The sequence below is a fragment of the Pneumocystis murina genome (assembly GCF_000349005.2).
Source record: "Pneumocystis murina B123 chromosome Unknown supercont1.7, whole genome shotgun sequence".
NCBI lineage: Eukaryota > Fungi > Ascomycota > Pneumocystomycetes > Pneumocystales > Pneumocystaceae > Pneumocystis > Pneumocystis murina.
Window position 1 is genome coordinate 75,097 of NW_017802365.1, and position 14,595 is coordinate 89,691.

General features: G+C 27.4%; 9 protein-coding genes across 9 annotated transcripts; 5 read left to right on the plus strand and 4 right to left on the minus strand.

The window, feature by feature from the left end:
- Positions 1–65: 65 nt before the first annotated feature.
- PNEG_02645 (hypothetical protein) lies at positions 66–481 on the plus strand (the record flags this gene model as incomplete). The annotated part of the gene is made up of 2 exons (XM_007876474.1): positions 66–211; positions 259–481. The coding sequence occupies 2 exons, from the start codon at positions 66–68 to the stop codon at positions 479–481; spliced, it is 369 nt and encodes a 122-aa protein (XP_007874665.1).
- On the minus strand, positions 88–3,194 carry PNEG_02646 (hypothetical protein). The gene is made up of 9 exons (XM_007876475.1): positions 2,776–3,194; positions 2,534–2,732; positions 2,389–2,480; positions 2,090–2,345; positions 1,601–2,050; positions 1,325–1,554; positions 1,187–1,277; positions 855–1,126; positions 88–811 (listed from the first exon to the last, which is right to left on the minus strand). Exons 1-9 carry the CDS (start codon positions 3,100–3,102, stop codon positions 587–589), a joined length of 2,142 nt encoding a protein of 713 aa, XP_007874666.1. The 5' UTR covers positions 3,103–3,194; the 3' UTR covers positions 88–586.
- A 222-nt stretch (positions 3,195–3,416) lies between these two features.
- On the minus strand, positions 3,417–4,302 carry PNEG_02647 (hypothetical protein; the record flags this gene model as incomplete). The annotated part of the gene is made up of 3 exons (XM_007876477.1): positions 3,417–3,938; positions 3,986–4,190; positions 4,235–4,302. The coding sequence occupies 3 exons, from the start codon at positions 4,300–4,302 to the stop codon at positions 3,417–3,419; spliced, it is 795 nt and encodes a 264-aa protein (XP_007874668.1).
- Positions 4,303–5,142: 840 nt separating this feature from the next.
- On the plus strand, positions 5,143–5,979 carry PNEG_02648 (hypothetical protein; the record flags this gene model as incomplete). The annotated part of the gene is made up of 3 exons (XM_007876478.1): positions 5,143–5,634; positions 5,677–5,881; positions 5,924–5,979. The coding sequence occupies 3 exons, from the start codon at positions 5,143–5,145 to the stop codon at positions 5,977–5,979; spliced, it is 753 nt and encodes a 250-aa protein (XP_007874669.1).
- A 42-nt stretch (positions 5,980–6,021) lies between these two features.
- PNEG_02649 (hypothetical protein) lies at positions 6,022–7,476 on the minus strand (the record flags this gene model as incomplete). The annotated part of the gene is made up of 5 exons (XM_007876479.1): positions 7,392–7,476; positions 7,177–7,336; positions 6,780–7,131; positions 6,457–6,725; positions 6,022–6,410 (listed from the first exon to the last, which is right to left on the minus strand). The coding sequence occupies exons 1-5, from the start codon at positions 7,437–7,439 to the stop codon at positions 6,022–6,024; spliced, it is 1,218 nt and encodes a 405-aa protein (XP_007874670.1). The 5' UTR covers positions 7,440–7,476.
- A 352-nt stretch (positions 7,477–7,828) lies between these two features.
- On the plus strand, positions 7,829–11,322 carry PNEG_02650 (hypothetical protein; the record flags this gene model as incomplete). Its single annotated transcript, XM_007876480.1, has 8 exons — positions 7,829–7,895; positions 7,939–8,099; positions 8,143–8,253; positions 8,297–10,439; positions 10,488–10,899; positions 10,945–11,059; positions 11,108–11,204; positions 11,246–11,322. Exons 1-8 carry the CDS (start codon positions 7,844–7,846, stop codon positions 11,320–11,322), a joined length of 3,168 nt encoding a protein of 1,055 aa, XP_007874671.1. The 5' UTR covers positions 7,829–7,843.
- Positions 11,323–11,505: 183 nt separating this feature from the next.
- On the minus strand, positions 11,506–12,602 carry PNEG_02651 (hypothetical protein; the record flags this gene model as incomplete). Its single annotated transcript, XM_007876481.1, has 4 exons — positions 11,506–11,662; positions 11,707–11,867; positions 11,914–12,187; positions 12,234–12,602. Coding segments are annotated over 4 exons (922 nt in total), but the record flags the coding sequence as incomplete, so codon positions are not given.
- Positions 12,603–12,610: 8 nt separating this feature from the next.
- Positions 12,611–13,645, plus strand: PNEG_04286 (hypothetical protein). Its single transcript, XM_019757806.1, has 6 exons — positions 12,611–12,757; positions 12,807–12,817; positions 12,869–12,995; positions 13,041–13,075; positions 13,119–13,208; positions 13,250–13,645. Exons 1-6 carry the CDS (start codon positions 12,742–12,744, stop codon positions 13,349–13,351), a joined length of 381 nt encoding a protein of 126 aa, XP_019613372.1. The 5' UTR covers positions 12,611–12,741; the 3' UTR covers positions 13,352–13,645.
- On the plus strand, positions 13,593–14,251 carry PNEG_04287 (hypothetical protein; the record flags this gene model as incomplete). Its single annotated transcript, XM_007876482.2, has 6 exons — positions 13,593–13,645; positions 13,692–13,797; positions 13,845–13,926; positions 13,980–14,020; positions 14,068–14,152; positions 14,199–14,251. Coding segments are annotated over exons 1-6 (369 nt in total). The 5' UTR covers positions 13,593–13,643.
- Positions 14,252–14,595: the final 344 nt, after the last annotated feature.

Below are 14,595 nucleotides of genomic sequence, written 5' to 3' on the forward strand. Positions count from 1 at the left end.
CATTATTTTATGTTTTTTTTTTTCTATCTTTAAAAGCCAGTCGTTTATAAAAAAATATATAAAAAATGTCAAATATTCCAGAAAGATGGGAATTATTGTTACTTCCTGAAGGCGCAAAGAAAGTAACATTTGATATTGACCCAAAAGTCCCAAATGCAGCCAATATTACAGTATTAAATGAAGATCATACACTTGGAAATATATTACGAGAGTAAGTTTTTTGAAAAAGAAATTAACATAGTTTATTTATCTTTGTAGACAATTACTTCAAGATGAGCGTGTATTATTTGCAGGATATCGTGTTCCACATCCTATTTTAGAGCACAAATTTGTCCTCCGAGTTCAAACAGAAGAAGGCTATGAACCAAGAGATGCAGTAAGCAATGCAGGCAGAAACTTACTTTATCAACTTACACAATTGCGCAATAACTTTGAACGTGAGTGGGAGCTGAAGAAGATGGCAGAAGATTATATAGAATAAATAAATCCGAAGAAAAATAAAGTATAAAACTTTTTGAAGAGAAAAAATACTTCTTTTAATAAGATATGATTATAAAGTAGATTTAAAAAATAGAGTTAGTTTATCTCAGACTGGTTCGATTGTTGTATCCAACATGATTTTTAGTTCAGTTAAACTCTCATTATTTTCAATAATTAAACCCTTTTCATTTGCCAAATGAAGTAGACATATAAAACAAAAACTGATCGAAATATCAGCCATTTCTTTTTCAGAATAAATGTTCTTTAGTCCTTTTAAAACATCTGTAAATTTCCTTTCTATTTTTTTAGAGTCAGAATGTAACATATGATTCTATAGATATTTTTTAGAAATAATAAAAAAAAAACAAACATACATTCTTTAGATTCTCAAAATCTAACTCTTTCCAAATATGATCCTTTAATTGTTTAACATCTACCTTTTTAGCAGTTTTTGCATAATTTAATTGGTCTGATTTAGGTTTAAAAGATGTAATAAATGAATTAAAAACTTCCATATCAGCCTTATGTTCATCATCATTAGGAACTATCTCTTCCTTTGCATCCGAAAAGTGATCATCATCATGAATATCACCTACTACATCCATATCTTGATCATTGAAAAAACTTGCATCATAATTTGGTTCATCTAAATTCATAGAAATATTAATAATCATATAGTTTTTTTTTTTCAAAAAAAGACCATTACCTTTCTTTTCTTCATTGTCAACATTAGTTTTAGCCCAAAAATTTGGAGCAATCTCTACATCTTCCCGAGAATCCGCATATTTTTCAAATATCTAATTTAATTTAACAAATTATCTCATAACAAATACAATCTACAGACCCTTGATTTGGGCTTTATAAAGAAACGCAAAAGTTGTTTTGAATTAAAATATATATCATCAGGCAAAAGGTTCCGAGTTTTTGATATCCATTGTGTTTTAGGAAGATATATATTTGTCCCTCCAGGGGAAAATAAAGAATCAAAATCAATGGGCTTATCATTAAAAAAATCAATTAAAAAGGGCTCCTTTTTTTCCTTGTGTTTTTTTGGTTCAACAACATCTGCTTTTCCTATCATAGATAAATAAATAAATAAAAATATTATAAAAAATCTTACCTTTATGCAATCTTTGAATTTTCCAATGTTCTGGTCCAACCCAATTCCTCTTTAAAGCTTGATCAAAATATTCAAAAATCTTATCATCTGTTTCATCCATTGTAATACTAAAATCATTTCCATTCAAGACTTTTAATGGATCTGATTTCTCATCATGATCCTCCAATTTATTTAAAACAGTGTCTTCACCCCAAACATTACATGGTTGTGAATCAGAACAATTATCCTCAATAATCATAGGAAGTTGTTTATTATCAATATCATATTCATCTGCAGATCCATCTTCATCAGGTAAAACAGTGTCATTAACTAAAAAAATTCCATTTTCTTCATTAAAATCAGTAGTAATTTTTAATGAAGAAAAAGAAGAATCTACTCCAAAATTTAAATTCTTGAATGAGGGACATATTTCATTATTATCTAAATTAGACATAATAGACATAAATTTTTCTAAAATATCAGACTTTTAAATCACAGAAAAAAACATACCTTGAAGACTATTTAAATCAATATCTTCAATATTCTCATTAGAAATTGACTCAATTTCATCTGGTATAGCATCATCTGCATCAAAAATAATTCTACCTTGACGATCAATAAATAAATGATTTAACAATAAGCCTTTTGCACCGCCTTCATCAAAATCTGCTGAAACTTTTTTAAAAAGAGGATTAACAGAAAACTCCAAATCAAACTTTTTAATCTGTAATGCTGAAAAATCCTTAACAAGTGTCGCCTCTGATCGCTAAAATCTAAGTCATCAAATATATAAATAAACAAATTAAAACCTTATTTCTAGCCTTTTTCTGCTTTTCAAATTCCATATTCATATCATTATCAGTACTATTTTCCTGATCATCCTTTTCTTCAACTTTTGATGCTAAAATCAACCATTAACACTATTATCAAGTAGGAGAAAGTATTTCTAAATACATTCACCACATGTAAGACCACTCAAAAGCTTTCCTGTCTCAGTTGCTGCTGAATCAACTCTCGATGTATAAATTTTAACACATCCATCTAATGTACATGATGCTTTTTGAAAATTGATACCATCTCCATCCCTCAAAAATGTCATTTCATGAAAATAATCAATAAGCGCAAAATTCCAACTATTAGATGCATTAATTTTCTGTTTTTTATCAACAACTTATATGACATCCACAATTATATACATTATCAGTAGCCATTTTCATCCATTCCTCAAAATTAGCAAGCACTGGAACCTTAGGAGCAGATGCAAACCCAGAAAATGAAATATCTGTATTACTTGTTGTGCTTGGGGAATTCATTTTAGATTTCATTTGTTTATAAGGCGTTGATGGAGTAATAAGCATATTGCGATTTTTCTCATCCTGCTCAGTACGCTCTTTTCGACGTAACTGCTTCTCCTCAACATCATCATTCAATGGAATATGTTGTGCAGATGGAACTCTTGTTCTTTTAGAGGATGATAGTCCAAATTGATGTCTTGATAATGTTCTTTTGTGCTGATTTGCCATTTTTAACTGTTTTTTTCACTTAAACTTATTTCAAACATAAATATAAACAATTTTTTATTCATATAAACGAATAGTACTTTTTTTAATATCTTTTTTATCCTTTTTTCAAAAGAATTGGTTCTTAATTTTATAGAAATTCGATATATTAACTACGGTTAAGGCCTTATAATCTTATTAAAACATAAAAACAAAAGAATTAGAATATTCTCAATAAAATAATTTAAAACATCAAGAATTATATAAAATCAATGATTAAAAATTAAAAAAAAATATATTATTGATTATCATCTTATAATTCGTAGACCTTGTATAAATCATATTTTCTTATCAGAAAACATATCTTGATGAATTAAATTTGCTCTCATATTTTTAATTGGTGCTTCCTTTGACCATTCAATAGTCCATCCATGATTCATACGGTAAACAAGTCTCGGACATTTCATAAGTAGTCTTTGATAGATTCTTCTTCGAAATCTAAGTGTCATATAATGCGCATCAGTAGAACGAGGCATCGGTGAACGCTGTTTCCGAAAGAAAAAGGGAGTTAGTCCAATTTTTTCACCTCTAGAAAATTGTTCTAATTTCTGAATCTCTTGCAAAGGCAATGGTGGAAGAATTTTTCGATAAATAAATGAAAAACATTTCCAACGAATATTTGCTTGACGCTTCCTATTTAGTATTTTATTTTCAGTAGATTTATTCATTTCTAAACGCGATAACCAATCTGGAATCTGTGATTGAACAAGTGCTCGAAATTCAGGAGATAAAACTGGAAATTTTGTACGCGGAAGACCCGGAATAGCCGCAATTCCTTTTCTCAAAGGCGCCAAAAAAGGCTAAAAAACAATATTGATGTTTTATCTTATTCAATGGGGAAAAATACACGTAAAAGTTCATGCTTCCGTCTACCCCGTCGTCCATATGTCCAATCTAGTATCTTCTCTAAGCTTTTAAGATCCCCAAATGTCGCTTTCTTTAAACTTATCAATCCCATTTTACCATCTCGAAATGCCTTCTTAATACGTGCTGGATCTTTTAAATTCCGATTAACCATAAATCTCATTTTAACGTAACCCCTCAAATACAACCTATTTCTTTGCTTATCTTCTTCAGTCCTTATATTAATATTTACCTTATAGGCTCATCAAAAAAACTAATATAAATCAAAAGTTGTCTGTAAAGTGAAGCTGCTGATCCCATTTTAAAATGCAAACTCTTCATGGTAAAAAAATGCCGTATAATTAATGGAATAATAATAAATTAATCTCTCTAATCCATTTATAAGTTCAGATTGCATATCTTAATTTTCAAACGTAAGAGTTCTAATAAAACTACGAGACTTAATATATTTATATAAATTTCAGATTTATATCTATAAATTTAAGATAAAACCATATTTAAGAATTTCAAATAAAAATCCCATCTTTAAAATAACATTTTTTTATAAATAAAATAAACAAAAAAACAAAAAATTCAAAGAAATAATTAAAATCTTTTAAAAATAAGTCATTTTTCTAAAACAAAATCACGTGACACACAAGTATTAAAAAACAATGTAAACAAAAATACAAAATAATCTTACTCTAAAGAATATTTACATACTACTGTTCATTTTTTCAAAAATATTTTCAATTATAAGTATCATATGACACTAAAATAAAAAACAAAATATCACTGTTTTTATTCAAGAATAATATAATCAACCAAGTTTTTTTCTATTAAACTTAAAAAAATAACATATATTCTTTAATTCCATAATCTTTTTACATAAAAATAATTCATTTTAATACCTTAAAAATACCACCTTTCCAACTTAGAACATTTTGTCACGTGATACTCATTTTTTCGTACTTGTTATCATTACCTTTAACGTTCGTATAAAATATTTAACTTAAAATTCCAAAATTTTATAAATTTTTTTAAAGATTTTAGCATATGTCTTATCTGTGAACAATATATTTTATTTTTTATGTGTTCTAATTAGTTTTTTAAATCTTAAAATCTAATAAGGAGTCTTTAAGGAAGAAAAAACCAATTTATATGATGATTGATCGGATAATTTGTCGGATTTGGAGGACTCATAGCCGAAATACAAGAAAAGAAGTTGAGAAAGTAAAAGAGAAAGATGATTATTGGATTTTCTGGATGAAATCCTTTTTTAACGATATAAAAAAAGAACCGAGTAGAAATATATCATCAAAGCCTTGGTTCGATCCTAAAGAAGTAACAGTTGTATTTGTTCTTGGTAGGCCAGGTTCAGGTAAAGGGACTCAATGTGCACAATTAGTTAGGGACTATGATTTTGTACATTTATCAGCAGGAGATTTGTTAAGACAAGAACAAGCTCGTCCAGGATCAGGATATGCTAATATGATTCAACAATCAATGCAGAATGGACAGATTGTTCCAATGCATGTAACGATCTCTTTGCTTAAAGATGAAATGATTCAATCAGTGACTCGAGGAAAAAAAAGGTTTTTGATCGATGGATTTCCAAGAAAAATCGATCAAATGCTGGCTTTTGAAAAAAATGTATTAAAATAAAGTTTTATTAGATGACTATTAAATAATTAGGTTTGCCCTTGTAAATTTACACTAGACTTTCACTGTTCAGAATCTATTTTAATTGAACGATTATTAGCAAGAGGACGGCGAGATGATAATATTGATACAATTCGAAAACGATTCAAAACACATCAAGAATTAACTGTTCCGGTTCTTGAATATATGGAAAAACAGGGAAAACTAATTCGAGTTGCATGTGAAAATAGCATTGAAAGTATGTCATACAAATATGTAAATAATAATTGATAAAGAACAGGTACATATCAAGAAACTTTAGATCAAATAGAGCCCTTTTTGAAATTATTATCATAAGGAAATATAGGGAATATTTTTGTTATACAATTTAAGATATTTTTATACTTCTATTCCGACAGATGATGAAAGATAAGCTAATTCATCTTCATTTGCGCTAACTTTTGTTTTATTTTGCTTAATCACTTTTAAAATCCCTTCTAAATTACTTTCCCAAGCATTGAGTTTTGATTTTAAATCCATCCATTGTTCTTTACCCAAAACCCTATATGTATTTCGATGAATTAAAAATGTCTTTGATAATTGAGACAATCTACCCTCTAGAAGACCCATGCGAATTGTATCGATCACATACATTTCTACTTCAGAAATATCAATATTTAGTACATTTGCTATCTCAGAATATGAAAGCACTCTTGAAGAAGAAGACGCTGCTAAAGAAATCAGAGTTAGATGATGAATTTTCTTCAACGCAACATCCTGATCAAGTCCTATAGCTAAGTTAATAAAAAATAAATTTAAAAATAAAAAATTTACCGCTATTTTCTACCCATTGTCGATGTGTATTAAGAAAAGAAAGATAATCCTTTAAAGTCCCAACCATAAAAATCTCTAACAAATAAAAAGAAGGATCATTAATATTTTTGAGAAATTGTACAGCATCAATAGCTGCAATATCATCGAATTGATATTGTTTTGGATGCGAAATTGACGAAATAATAGCTTGTCTCGCTAAATCACTAGCAGATGCCATTTCCAAAGGAGAATAGGTCCATAAAGCTTTAATAATAAAATCCAATGAAATTCTAGAAATAAAAAATGTATAAATCATTTATATTTCTCTTTTTTGAAAAACTTACTTTTTGTCATATTCCAAAGCATATCCAGAAATAACAAGAAATAAATCCCTTTTTGCATTATTATCAACTCCCCATTCTGTAAGCCACTCTGAAATATCTTTAATTTGCGATAAAATAAAATCAAATAGTTTTTGTTCATTTGCTACTCTAAGAATTACACAAAAAACATCATATTTCAGGATAGAATTTGAGGGCAAAGTATTGAAGAGTACTGACAATGTACTAAGAAGATATAACGGCCCATTTGGAAAATTAGGTATAACCAAATTAGATAATACTTTAGGAAGCAATCTTTCAATTGACGACGACTCCTGAATCAAATATATAAACAAATTCCATGCTGCTCTGTAGTCTATCATCTAAATAAATCCTTATCTTTATAAAAAAATAAATAAACCTTTCTCGTTACATCTTGATAACACATGGCTTTCATTAACCAATATCTCTAAACACAAATCCTTATTCTCTTCTACAGAAATACCTTCAAGCTCTGATACAAGAGAGTCTTTTCCTGTTTCTTCATTCAACGTATCAATAAAACTTGCAATTTCTTCTAACTGTCCTCAAATCATCAATATCTCTGTTTTTCACCGATCTTTTTCGAAAAATTACCTTATAAGCAAAAGTACCCTCAACAATCAATGTATTGATCTCTCCCATGCCAAATTTATCCTTTATCTACCTTCTTTTTTATGGAGAAAGATCTTTATTTTTTTGAACGTTGCTGCCCGCTAAAGCTTAATATAAATCCATATTAACTTTTCAACCTCCAAATAAACTAAAAAATAAAAAAAAGTAAAAAAACTGATAAAAAGTCCTATTTTTTTAAAGGTATTTATATAATTATGAAATATTTGAATATTATTCTTATATATTATTCTTTTTTTTAGAAAAAAAAAGCAAATTTACATAAAGAATTATTTATATTATTTAAATTAGTAATTTTAAAGCTAAACGTCATTTATATTGCATATTTTTGAGGAAAAACAAATGATTTTCAGTGTTTTTATTGTTTAGAAAATAAGCTGTTTTATTTAGTTTAAAGTATATTTTTTGCAAGAAAAATGAGCAAAAATGATCAAGATTCCCAAAAAGAAAATAATATTCATAAAAAAGGTTTTTCAGTGATCTAAAGAATATTATATTTAAATATTAATAGGGGGTTTAGAAACGCCTATATTAGAGTCTTCTAAGCAATCAAAGATTTCAACAAATGGCATTCCAAGAAAGAAAAATTATCACATTATATATGATCCAGAGCTAATATCTAAAGAACATAGTAAGGGAAGGAAAGCAATATACCGTTTTGATGGGGAGGCGGTAAAATAATTTATGTAATAGTTGAAAATCTTGATATCTTTAGGACCCTCCATTGATCATAGAAGATCCACGTTTAAAAACACTCAAGTATGGAAAAGAGAAATCAAGGGGAAGAAAAACATATATGTCAATTTTGAAAAAAGTAGAATTTGATGTAAAAGATGGAGTATAGTATTTAACAGATCTAATTTCTTTAGTTTGATGAGAATTCGATTGGACCAGATCCTCCAACTCAAATTCTTGTTTCTAATCTTTCTACTTTAACAACTAGTGATAACATAAGTATGCACTTTAAAACATTCGGTGATATACAAGAATTAGAGATTCAAGTAAATCCAATGACTGGTACATCATTGGGTTTATGTCGTATTCGTTATCGTAAAAATCAATCAAATAAGCTTCAAGGTCATCATGCAGCAAAAAATGCAGTAGAAAAAGGGAATGGAATGAAAGTTGGTACAAATATTATTAAAGTAGAATATGATGAAAATGGTGTAAAATGCAAAGCAATTATTGAAGAACACATAAAGAAAACATCTTTGACAAACGTATCATACTCACATAAATATAGAAGTTCATGTCCAGAGGAATCAATGAGACGAGAAGAAGAATATAGAAATTCTGATTCAATACATAGAAAATTATCACGCGATCATCGAAATTATGATCATTATTCTCCAAATAAAAATGATACTCGTACAAACAACAAAGCTTATGGATATTCACAAAATTCTTTAGGTTTATCAAGAATATATAACAGTAATTCTCAAGACTTTAATGATGATTTTGAAAAATCAGAGGAACATACGCATGAAACTTCTATTTCTATGACTGCCGATATTTTAAAGAAAATAAATAAGAGCCCATATATTTTTATAAATGAAAAATGTCTCCCATTCAGTAAATTTTCAATAAATGACCTTAAAAAACACTTAAATAAACATGATTGGACAGATATTTGTATTGATAAAAAGGGATTTTACATAATCTTCAAAGACAATCAATCAGCACAAAAATGTTTTGTAACAATGAATCAAACATCTATATATCAATATCGTATTACAATGGATCTTCATCGATATACTCCTACATTAATTGATCAAAATTCAAAATTTAAAAATTCGTTTCAGCCTGTAGATAATGTAGCCGAAGCAACAAATATAATAATTAAGGAATTGTCGCAAGTATTTATGAAAGATTTGAAGACAAAAATTATTGGACCGTTGCTTTATGAACTTCTTGATTCCTTTAGATTTTCATCAGAAATAAAACATGAAAAGAATAATTTAGCCATTAGAATGAGTAATATTAAATTAAATGAAATAGAATCAGGAAATCTAAATGATTATTCTACATCAAATGCTAACTCAAAAACAAATGAATTTTATTCAAAAACAAATGGTCTTTCATTTGATGGTATATCAAAAAGATTTTCAGTACTCCCAAAATTTAAAAAAAGGACTCATGATAACTCATATGGGGGGGAGTCCTTGCGCGATTCTTTAAGACGATCAAGGAATGTTGATTCTAGACCCCTTCATCATCGTTTAAACGATTTTGCTAATTCTCATAATTCTGATTCAGATAACTCAGATACAGATAATCAATTTCAAAATATGTCATTTTCTGATTCTGAAAAAGAAGTCAGTGATGTTAGCACAAGAGATTATAATAAAAGTTCAAAAAAAGTAGCAGATTCTAAGAAAAAAACAATAACAATACCTCGGTTAAGAGATTATACAAGTTCTGATGATGACATGTCTACGAGTTGCGAAGATAACTTTTTGGAACAGTTTCATAAAAGAGATGGATTTGATAAAAATAAGAAGAAACCTACAAGTTATGAAACTATATATAGTAATATTTCAGATAAGCAAACAAAAGTAAAGAAAAATAAACGTCAAAATATCGATTTTACATCAAGTGAAGAACCTTCTTCGGAATTTCTTAAAGAAGATATAGAAGATATTCAAAGTTCTGAAACTGAAACTAACGAAAGTCAACTATCAGAATACGAAGAGAAGCCAAAGAAGAAAAAGCATAAGAAAAAATCTTCAAATGAAATTAAAAAAGTTAATAAATCTATTATAAGTAATGAACATGCGAATTTAGATGAAAATTATCAAATATCATATACTTCTACAAAAACATTACTATTAGATGACGATGTTGATATTCTACTCGATATTTATGGAATCCAGAGCATAGTTAAAGATGAGGAGGATTTTATGTTCTTATTAGAAGCATTAAAACCAGTGGAGTCTGCTAAAATTGATAACATTGCATTATGGGCATGGGGGAAAAAAGAGATTAAAACTAGTAATGTAGATGGATATCCAGGTAACTTAGGGAAAATTAAATTCAAACATATATTCATTAGTATTATAGTAGTAACTAGGATTCCTAAAGATAAAAAATATAACAGAATAAACAAATCTGGTTCAGCTAGGACAGAAGGTTATTTTACTATTACAGATGCAGAAAAATCACTATACCTCCCTTTAAGAAACAAAGCTATTATATCAACAGATTCTTTAACTACTTCTACCACTTCTAGAATGAATCGTATTAATAATCGTCGACTTGCTGTTGGTATTGAAATGCAAAAGAAAATTTCGAGTAGTGAAACAGATATTTTACGGTTTAATGCTTTAAAAGTGCGCAAAAAACAATTAAAGTTTTCTAAAAGTCCGATTCATAATTGGGGATTATATGCAATGGAACATATAGATATGGGCGATATGGTTATTGAATATGTAGGTGAAATTGTTCGACAAACAGTTGCCGATATTAGAGAAAGGTAATATAAACTAAGATAAATAATATGGTGTTAATGAGATGATAGGCAATACGAACGTCAAGGAATTGGATCTAGTTATTTATTTAGAATTGATGATGATACAGTTGTTGATGCAACTAAAAAAGGGAATATAGCAAGGTTTATTAACCATTCATGTGATGTTTGTTTGCATTTTTATTTATATATATGTTTCTAAGTAATGTTTTAGCCATCTTGTACTGCAAAAATTATTCGTGTAGAAGGAGAGAAAAAAATAGTTATTTATGCACATCGTGATATCGAAAAAGGCGAAGAAATAACTTATGGTATAATATAATATAATATAATTTATTTTAATAATTGACAGATTATAAATTCCCTATTGAGGAGGTTAAAATACCTTGTTTATGTGGAGCAAAAGTTTGTAGAGGGACATTAAATTAAAATTATTCATTTAGATGTTATACTATAAACTGAAATAATCTTTAATAGCTAAAATGTATAAATCAAAATATAGATACTAGTTAAATTTATAAATCATTTTCATCTTTTTTCATATAAAGAGTAAAATTATATTTGCTTAAACTAATTTAAATAAATGTCATTATTTTAGATCAGATAGCCTTGTCTTGTTTGGGTATTTTAGTGATTTTTGGATATAAATTTTCAAATATATCTAAAAAGTCGCCGTCCAATATTACTAGCAGTTATACAACTTGAAAAAAAAAATCCTAATATCCATGATCTAATACCAAATATTTCTTTCCTCATCAAATCCTCGTTTCTATTAAATTGTTAAATATACTAACAATTAAAAAGGGAAATAACTTAAATATATCAGAAGTAAAAGATAGAATTATAGTAAATATAATAGATGTTATACTTGAAAGAAAAAAACCAGTTTGTGCACGATCAAAAATAAACCACATAGAAAAGCCAATAAAAAATAAAAATAATGATGCTTTAACATCCAAAACCCATGATAATTTCTACAAATATGTTAACTGTCATAAATAATAGAATACAAAAAGATACAACAAAAGCATAAACAATACCCGTAAATGTACTAAAGACACGCATAATCTCAAAAATCTCTATATATTTTGAGTTTGGAATTTCTATTTGATAAGCATTTTTTGACGCTTGCGTGAATCCAAATTTATACATTAAAGAGTCTATAACAGGTGTCAAAAAGCCAAATAATGCCATCCCAAGACTGTACAAAGTACGAAAATGCGGAATATGTGTAAGAATTTCAAATTTATAAGGAGAAGTAATGTTTTCTTTCATTTGAGCATGAAATACAAAACTATGACCCATCAATAACCTTTTTTTCCCTTAAAAAAAGCACAAACATAGTAATAACACGTCCCCAAATATATAAACATATAAACTTTAGAAGAAATGTCCAAAACCTTCTAATAAAAAGAAAAGATTTATAATGACACTTTAAATCTTTTTTCTGCTTATAAAAAACTTTAGGAGTCTCCGGTTCATCCAAGAGAGATGAATAGATAGAAAATAAAGCTGAAGAACCGTCTTTAATTCCATTTAAAGGGAGAAATATAGAACTTTTCTGTTTCATAAAGATTTCTGAAATACTACTTGAACCATCTTCTTTTAATATTTGGTTAGAACTTAAATTAAAAAATCCCCAACTATTAAAGGAATCATATGAGTCCGATCGCTGAACCTGGTCATGAATAAACATATTATCGTTCATCTACTGAGTTTTCAAGACTGACTTCTACTTTGGAGTTTATCGCCAAGACAGATAAGCCCCAACGGTTACCATAACAACAGTAAAATAATAAAAAGACTTATGAAAAAAAAAACAAAAAAAATAGACCTTAAAAGAAGAATATGAAGCTTTTGACAGGTAAGAAATGAAAGAAGGACCACTAATATACTTATATTTTCGAAAACAGCAAATTTTTTGGTGGAGTAGAAGTAAAATAAGAAAAAAAAGAAAACTAATAAAATAATATAGCAATGTGTAGTTAAAAAATGCCAATCAAACTCTAAATCATATCCTCTTAAGTTTGAAAATGTTCATATTGTTCAAAAAACGCTAGATTTTAATCCAGAATTTCTTTTAAATATTATTTCTCGTGTGGGTAAAAAAAATATCTTTTTTAAAGCAAATTATTGAATTATTAAAGACTGGAAAGCGTTTATTTTGACATTAGAAGAACTGGTAAATGATGAGAAAGTGATTTTATAAAATTAATATGAAAAAGTTTGGAAAAGTAACAATTCCATATGAAAAACCGGAGCTTACAATTGATGAGGTCGATTTATTACAAGAATTACATAAATTACTTATTGAGGTTGAAGTGGTTCATTTAAAAAATAATGCTAAAGACAATAGACGCAAGTAATGGAGGGAAACCTTATTTGTCGTAATTGTAATCACATTTATCCTATTAAAGAAGGCATTCCCAATTTTCTTTTAAGTGAATATGAGATATAGTTTGTTTTATATCATTTAAATGTAGGAAAAGAAAATCAAATATTGTTTTGATTAGAAAAATAAATTAAACAATTTTATTATATAAACAATATTCAAAAGAAACATGCTTAAATGACTATAATTAATTCTAAATAAATCATTTTCTTGAAAATATAAAGATAATTTAATTAGTATTTTAAACGTTTATACTATATTCTTTTTTAGATTAAGGTTTTTTTATTATAAAGACTATATATTATAGCGGAAAACGATACAAAAAATTAATATAAGATTAAAAAAACTCTATAAAAACATGTTTGTAAAGCATAAATGATTTGGATTCTTGGCTTAAAAAATATAGGAATTCTATTGTAGGATCTGTTCAATTAACAGCTTCAAAATTTACACAATGGTTAAAATCACCGGATTTTATAAAATATTTGTGCAGCACTCATTTTTGGGGACCAGTAAATTATTTTTAGTAAAAAATATCTGAAATATGATATATAATTAGGTATCTAATTTTGGAATACCTTTGGCAGCAGTTACAGATTTAAAAAAAGATCCCAAAATCATTTCCGGGAAAATGACGTTAGGTATTCGATACAAAGAGATTCTTATTCATTTAAATAATTTAATATATAAAAAGCTTTAATTATATATTCAGCAACATTTGCTCGTTATGCTTGGGTTTTATTTTTTTTTTTTATTTAATAATACACTTATTTTTATCATAGATGGTTAATCCCCGTAACTATTTGCTTCTTGGGTGTCATATTGTTAATGAAACAGCACAAATTGTTCAAGGTGTTCGATGGTTAAGTATAAAATATTATTTTTTAAATTTTTTAGTATAATTATGTTTTAGAATATCATAAATTTACATCCTCAAATAACTCAATTTATCATAAAAAACAATAGGTTATAGACGGGAATATTCCCTCTATTTGTTAAAACTTTAATTTTTTAAAATATACCATCACATTTTAGGATTTATTATTGATAGATAACATAAATACATTATCTTTTCTATTTGAATTTATTTCTATATATGTATAATACTTTTTTAGTCCAAATAAATATCTTAAAATCACAAGAATCTTTGGATCTTACTATATCAGCTTGTTCTTTTACAGTACTTGTAAGGGGAGCACTCTTGTCATAGCAACGACGAATAACGTTGGCTGTACCTTGAAAGAATTAAACGTCAGAAAATTGAAAGCAGCAAAAAACCCCATATTTATAGTAGAATTATGCACTTAATT

Excerpts from the sequence above, each read along its gene's own strand:
- PNEG_04286 (XM_019757806.1), top strand. Across the intron at positions 12,996-13,040 it reads AAATATTATTTCTCGTGTGG|ACTGGAAAGCGTTTATTTTG; the intron begins GTAAAAAAAATA and ends GAATTATTAAAG. Across the intron at positions 13,209-13,249 it reads TACATAAATTACTTATTGAG|ACGCAAGTAATGGAGGGAAA; the intron begins GTTGAAGTGGTT and ends TAAAGACAATAG.
- PNEG_02646 (XM_007876475.1), bottom strand. The coding sequence starts at position 3,102 with ATGGCAAATCAGCACAAAAGAACATTATCAAGACATCAATTTGGACTA. Across the intron at positions 1,278-1,324 it reads TTATAAAGCCCAAATCAAGG|ATATTTGAAAAATATGCGGA; the intron begins GTCTGTAGATTG and ends AAATTAAATTAG. Across the intron at positions 812-854 it reads ATTTTGAGAATCTAAAGAAT|AATCATATGTTACATTCTGA; the intron begins GTATGTTTGTTT and ends AAATATCTATAG.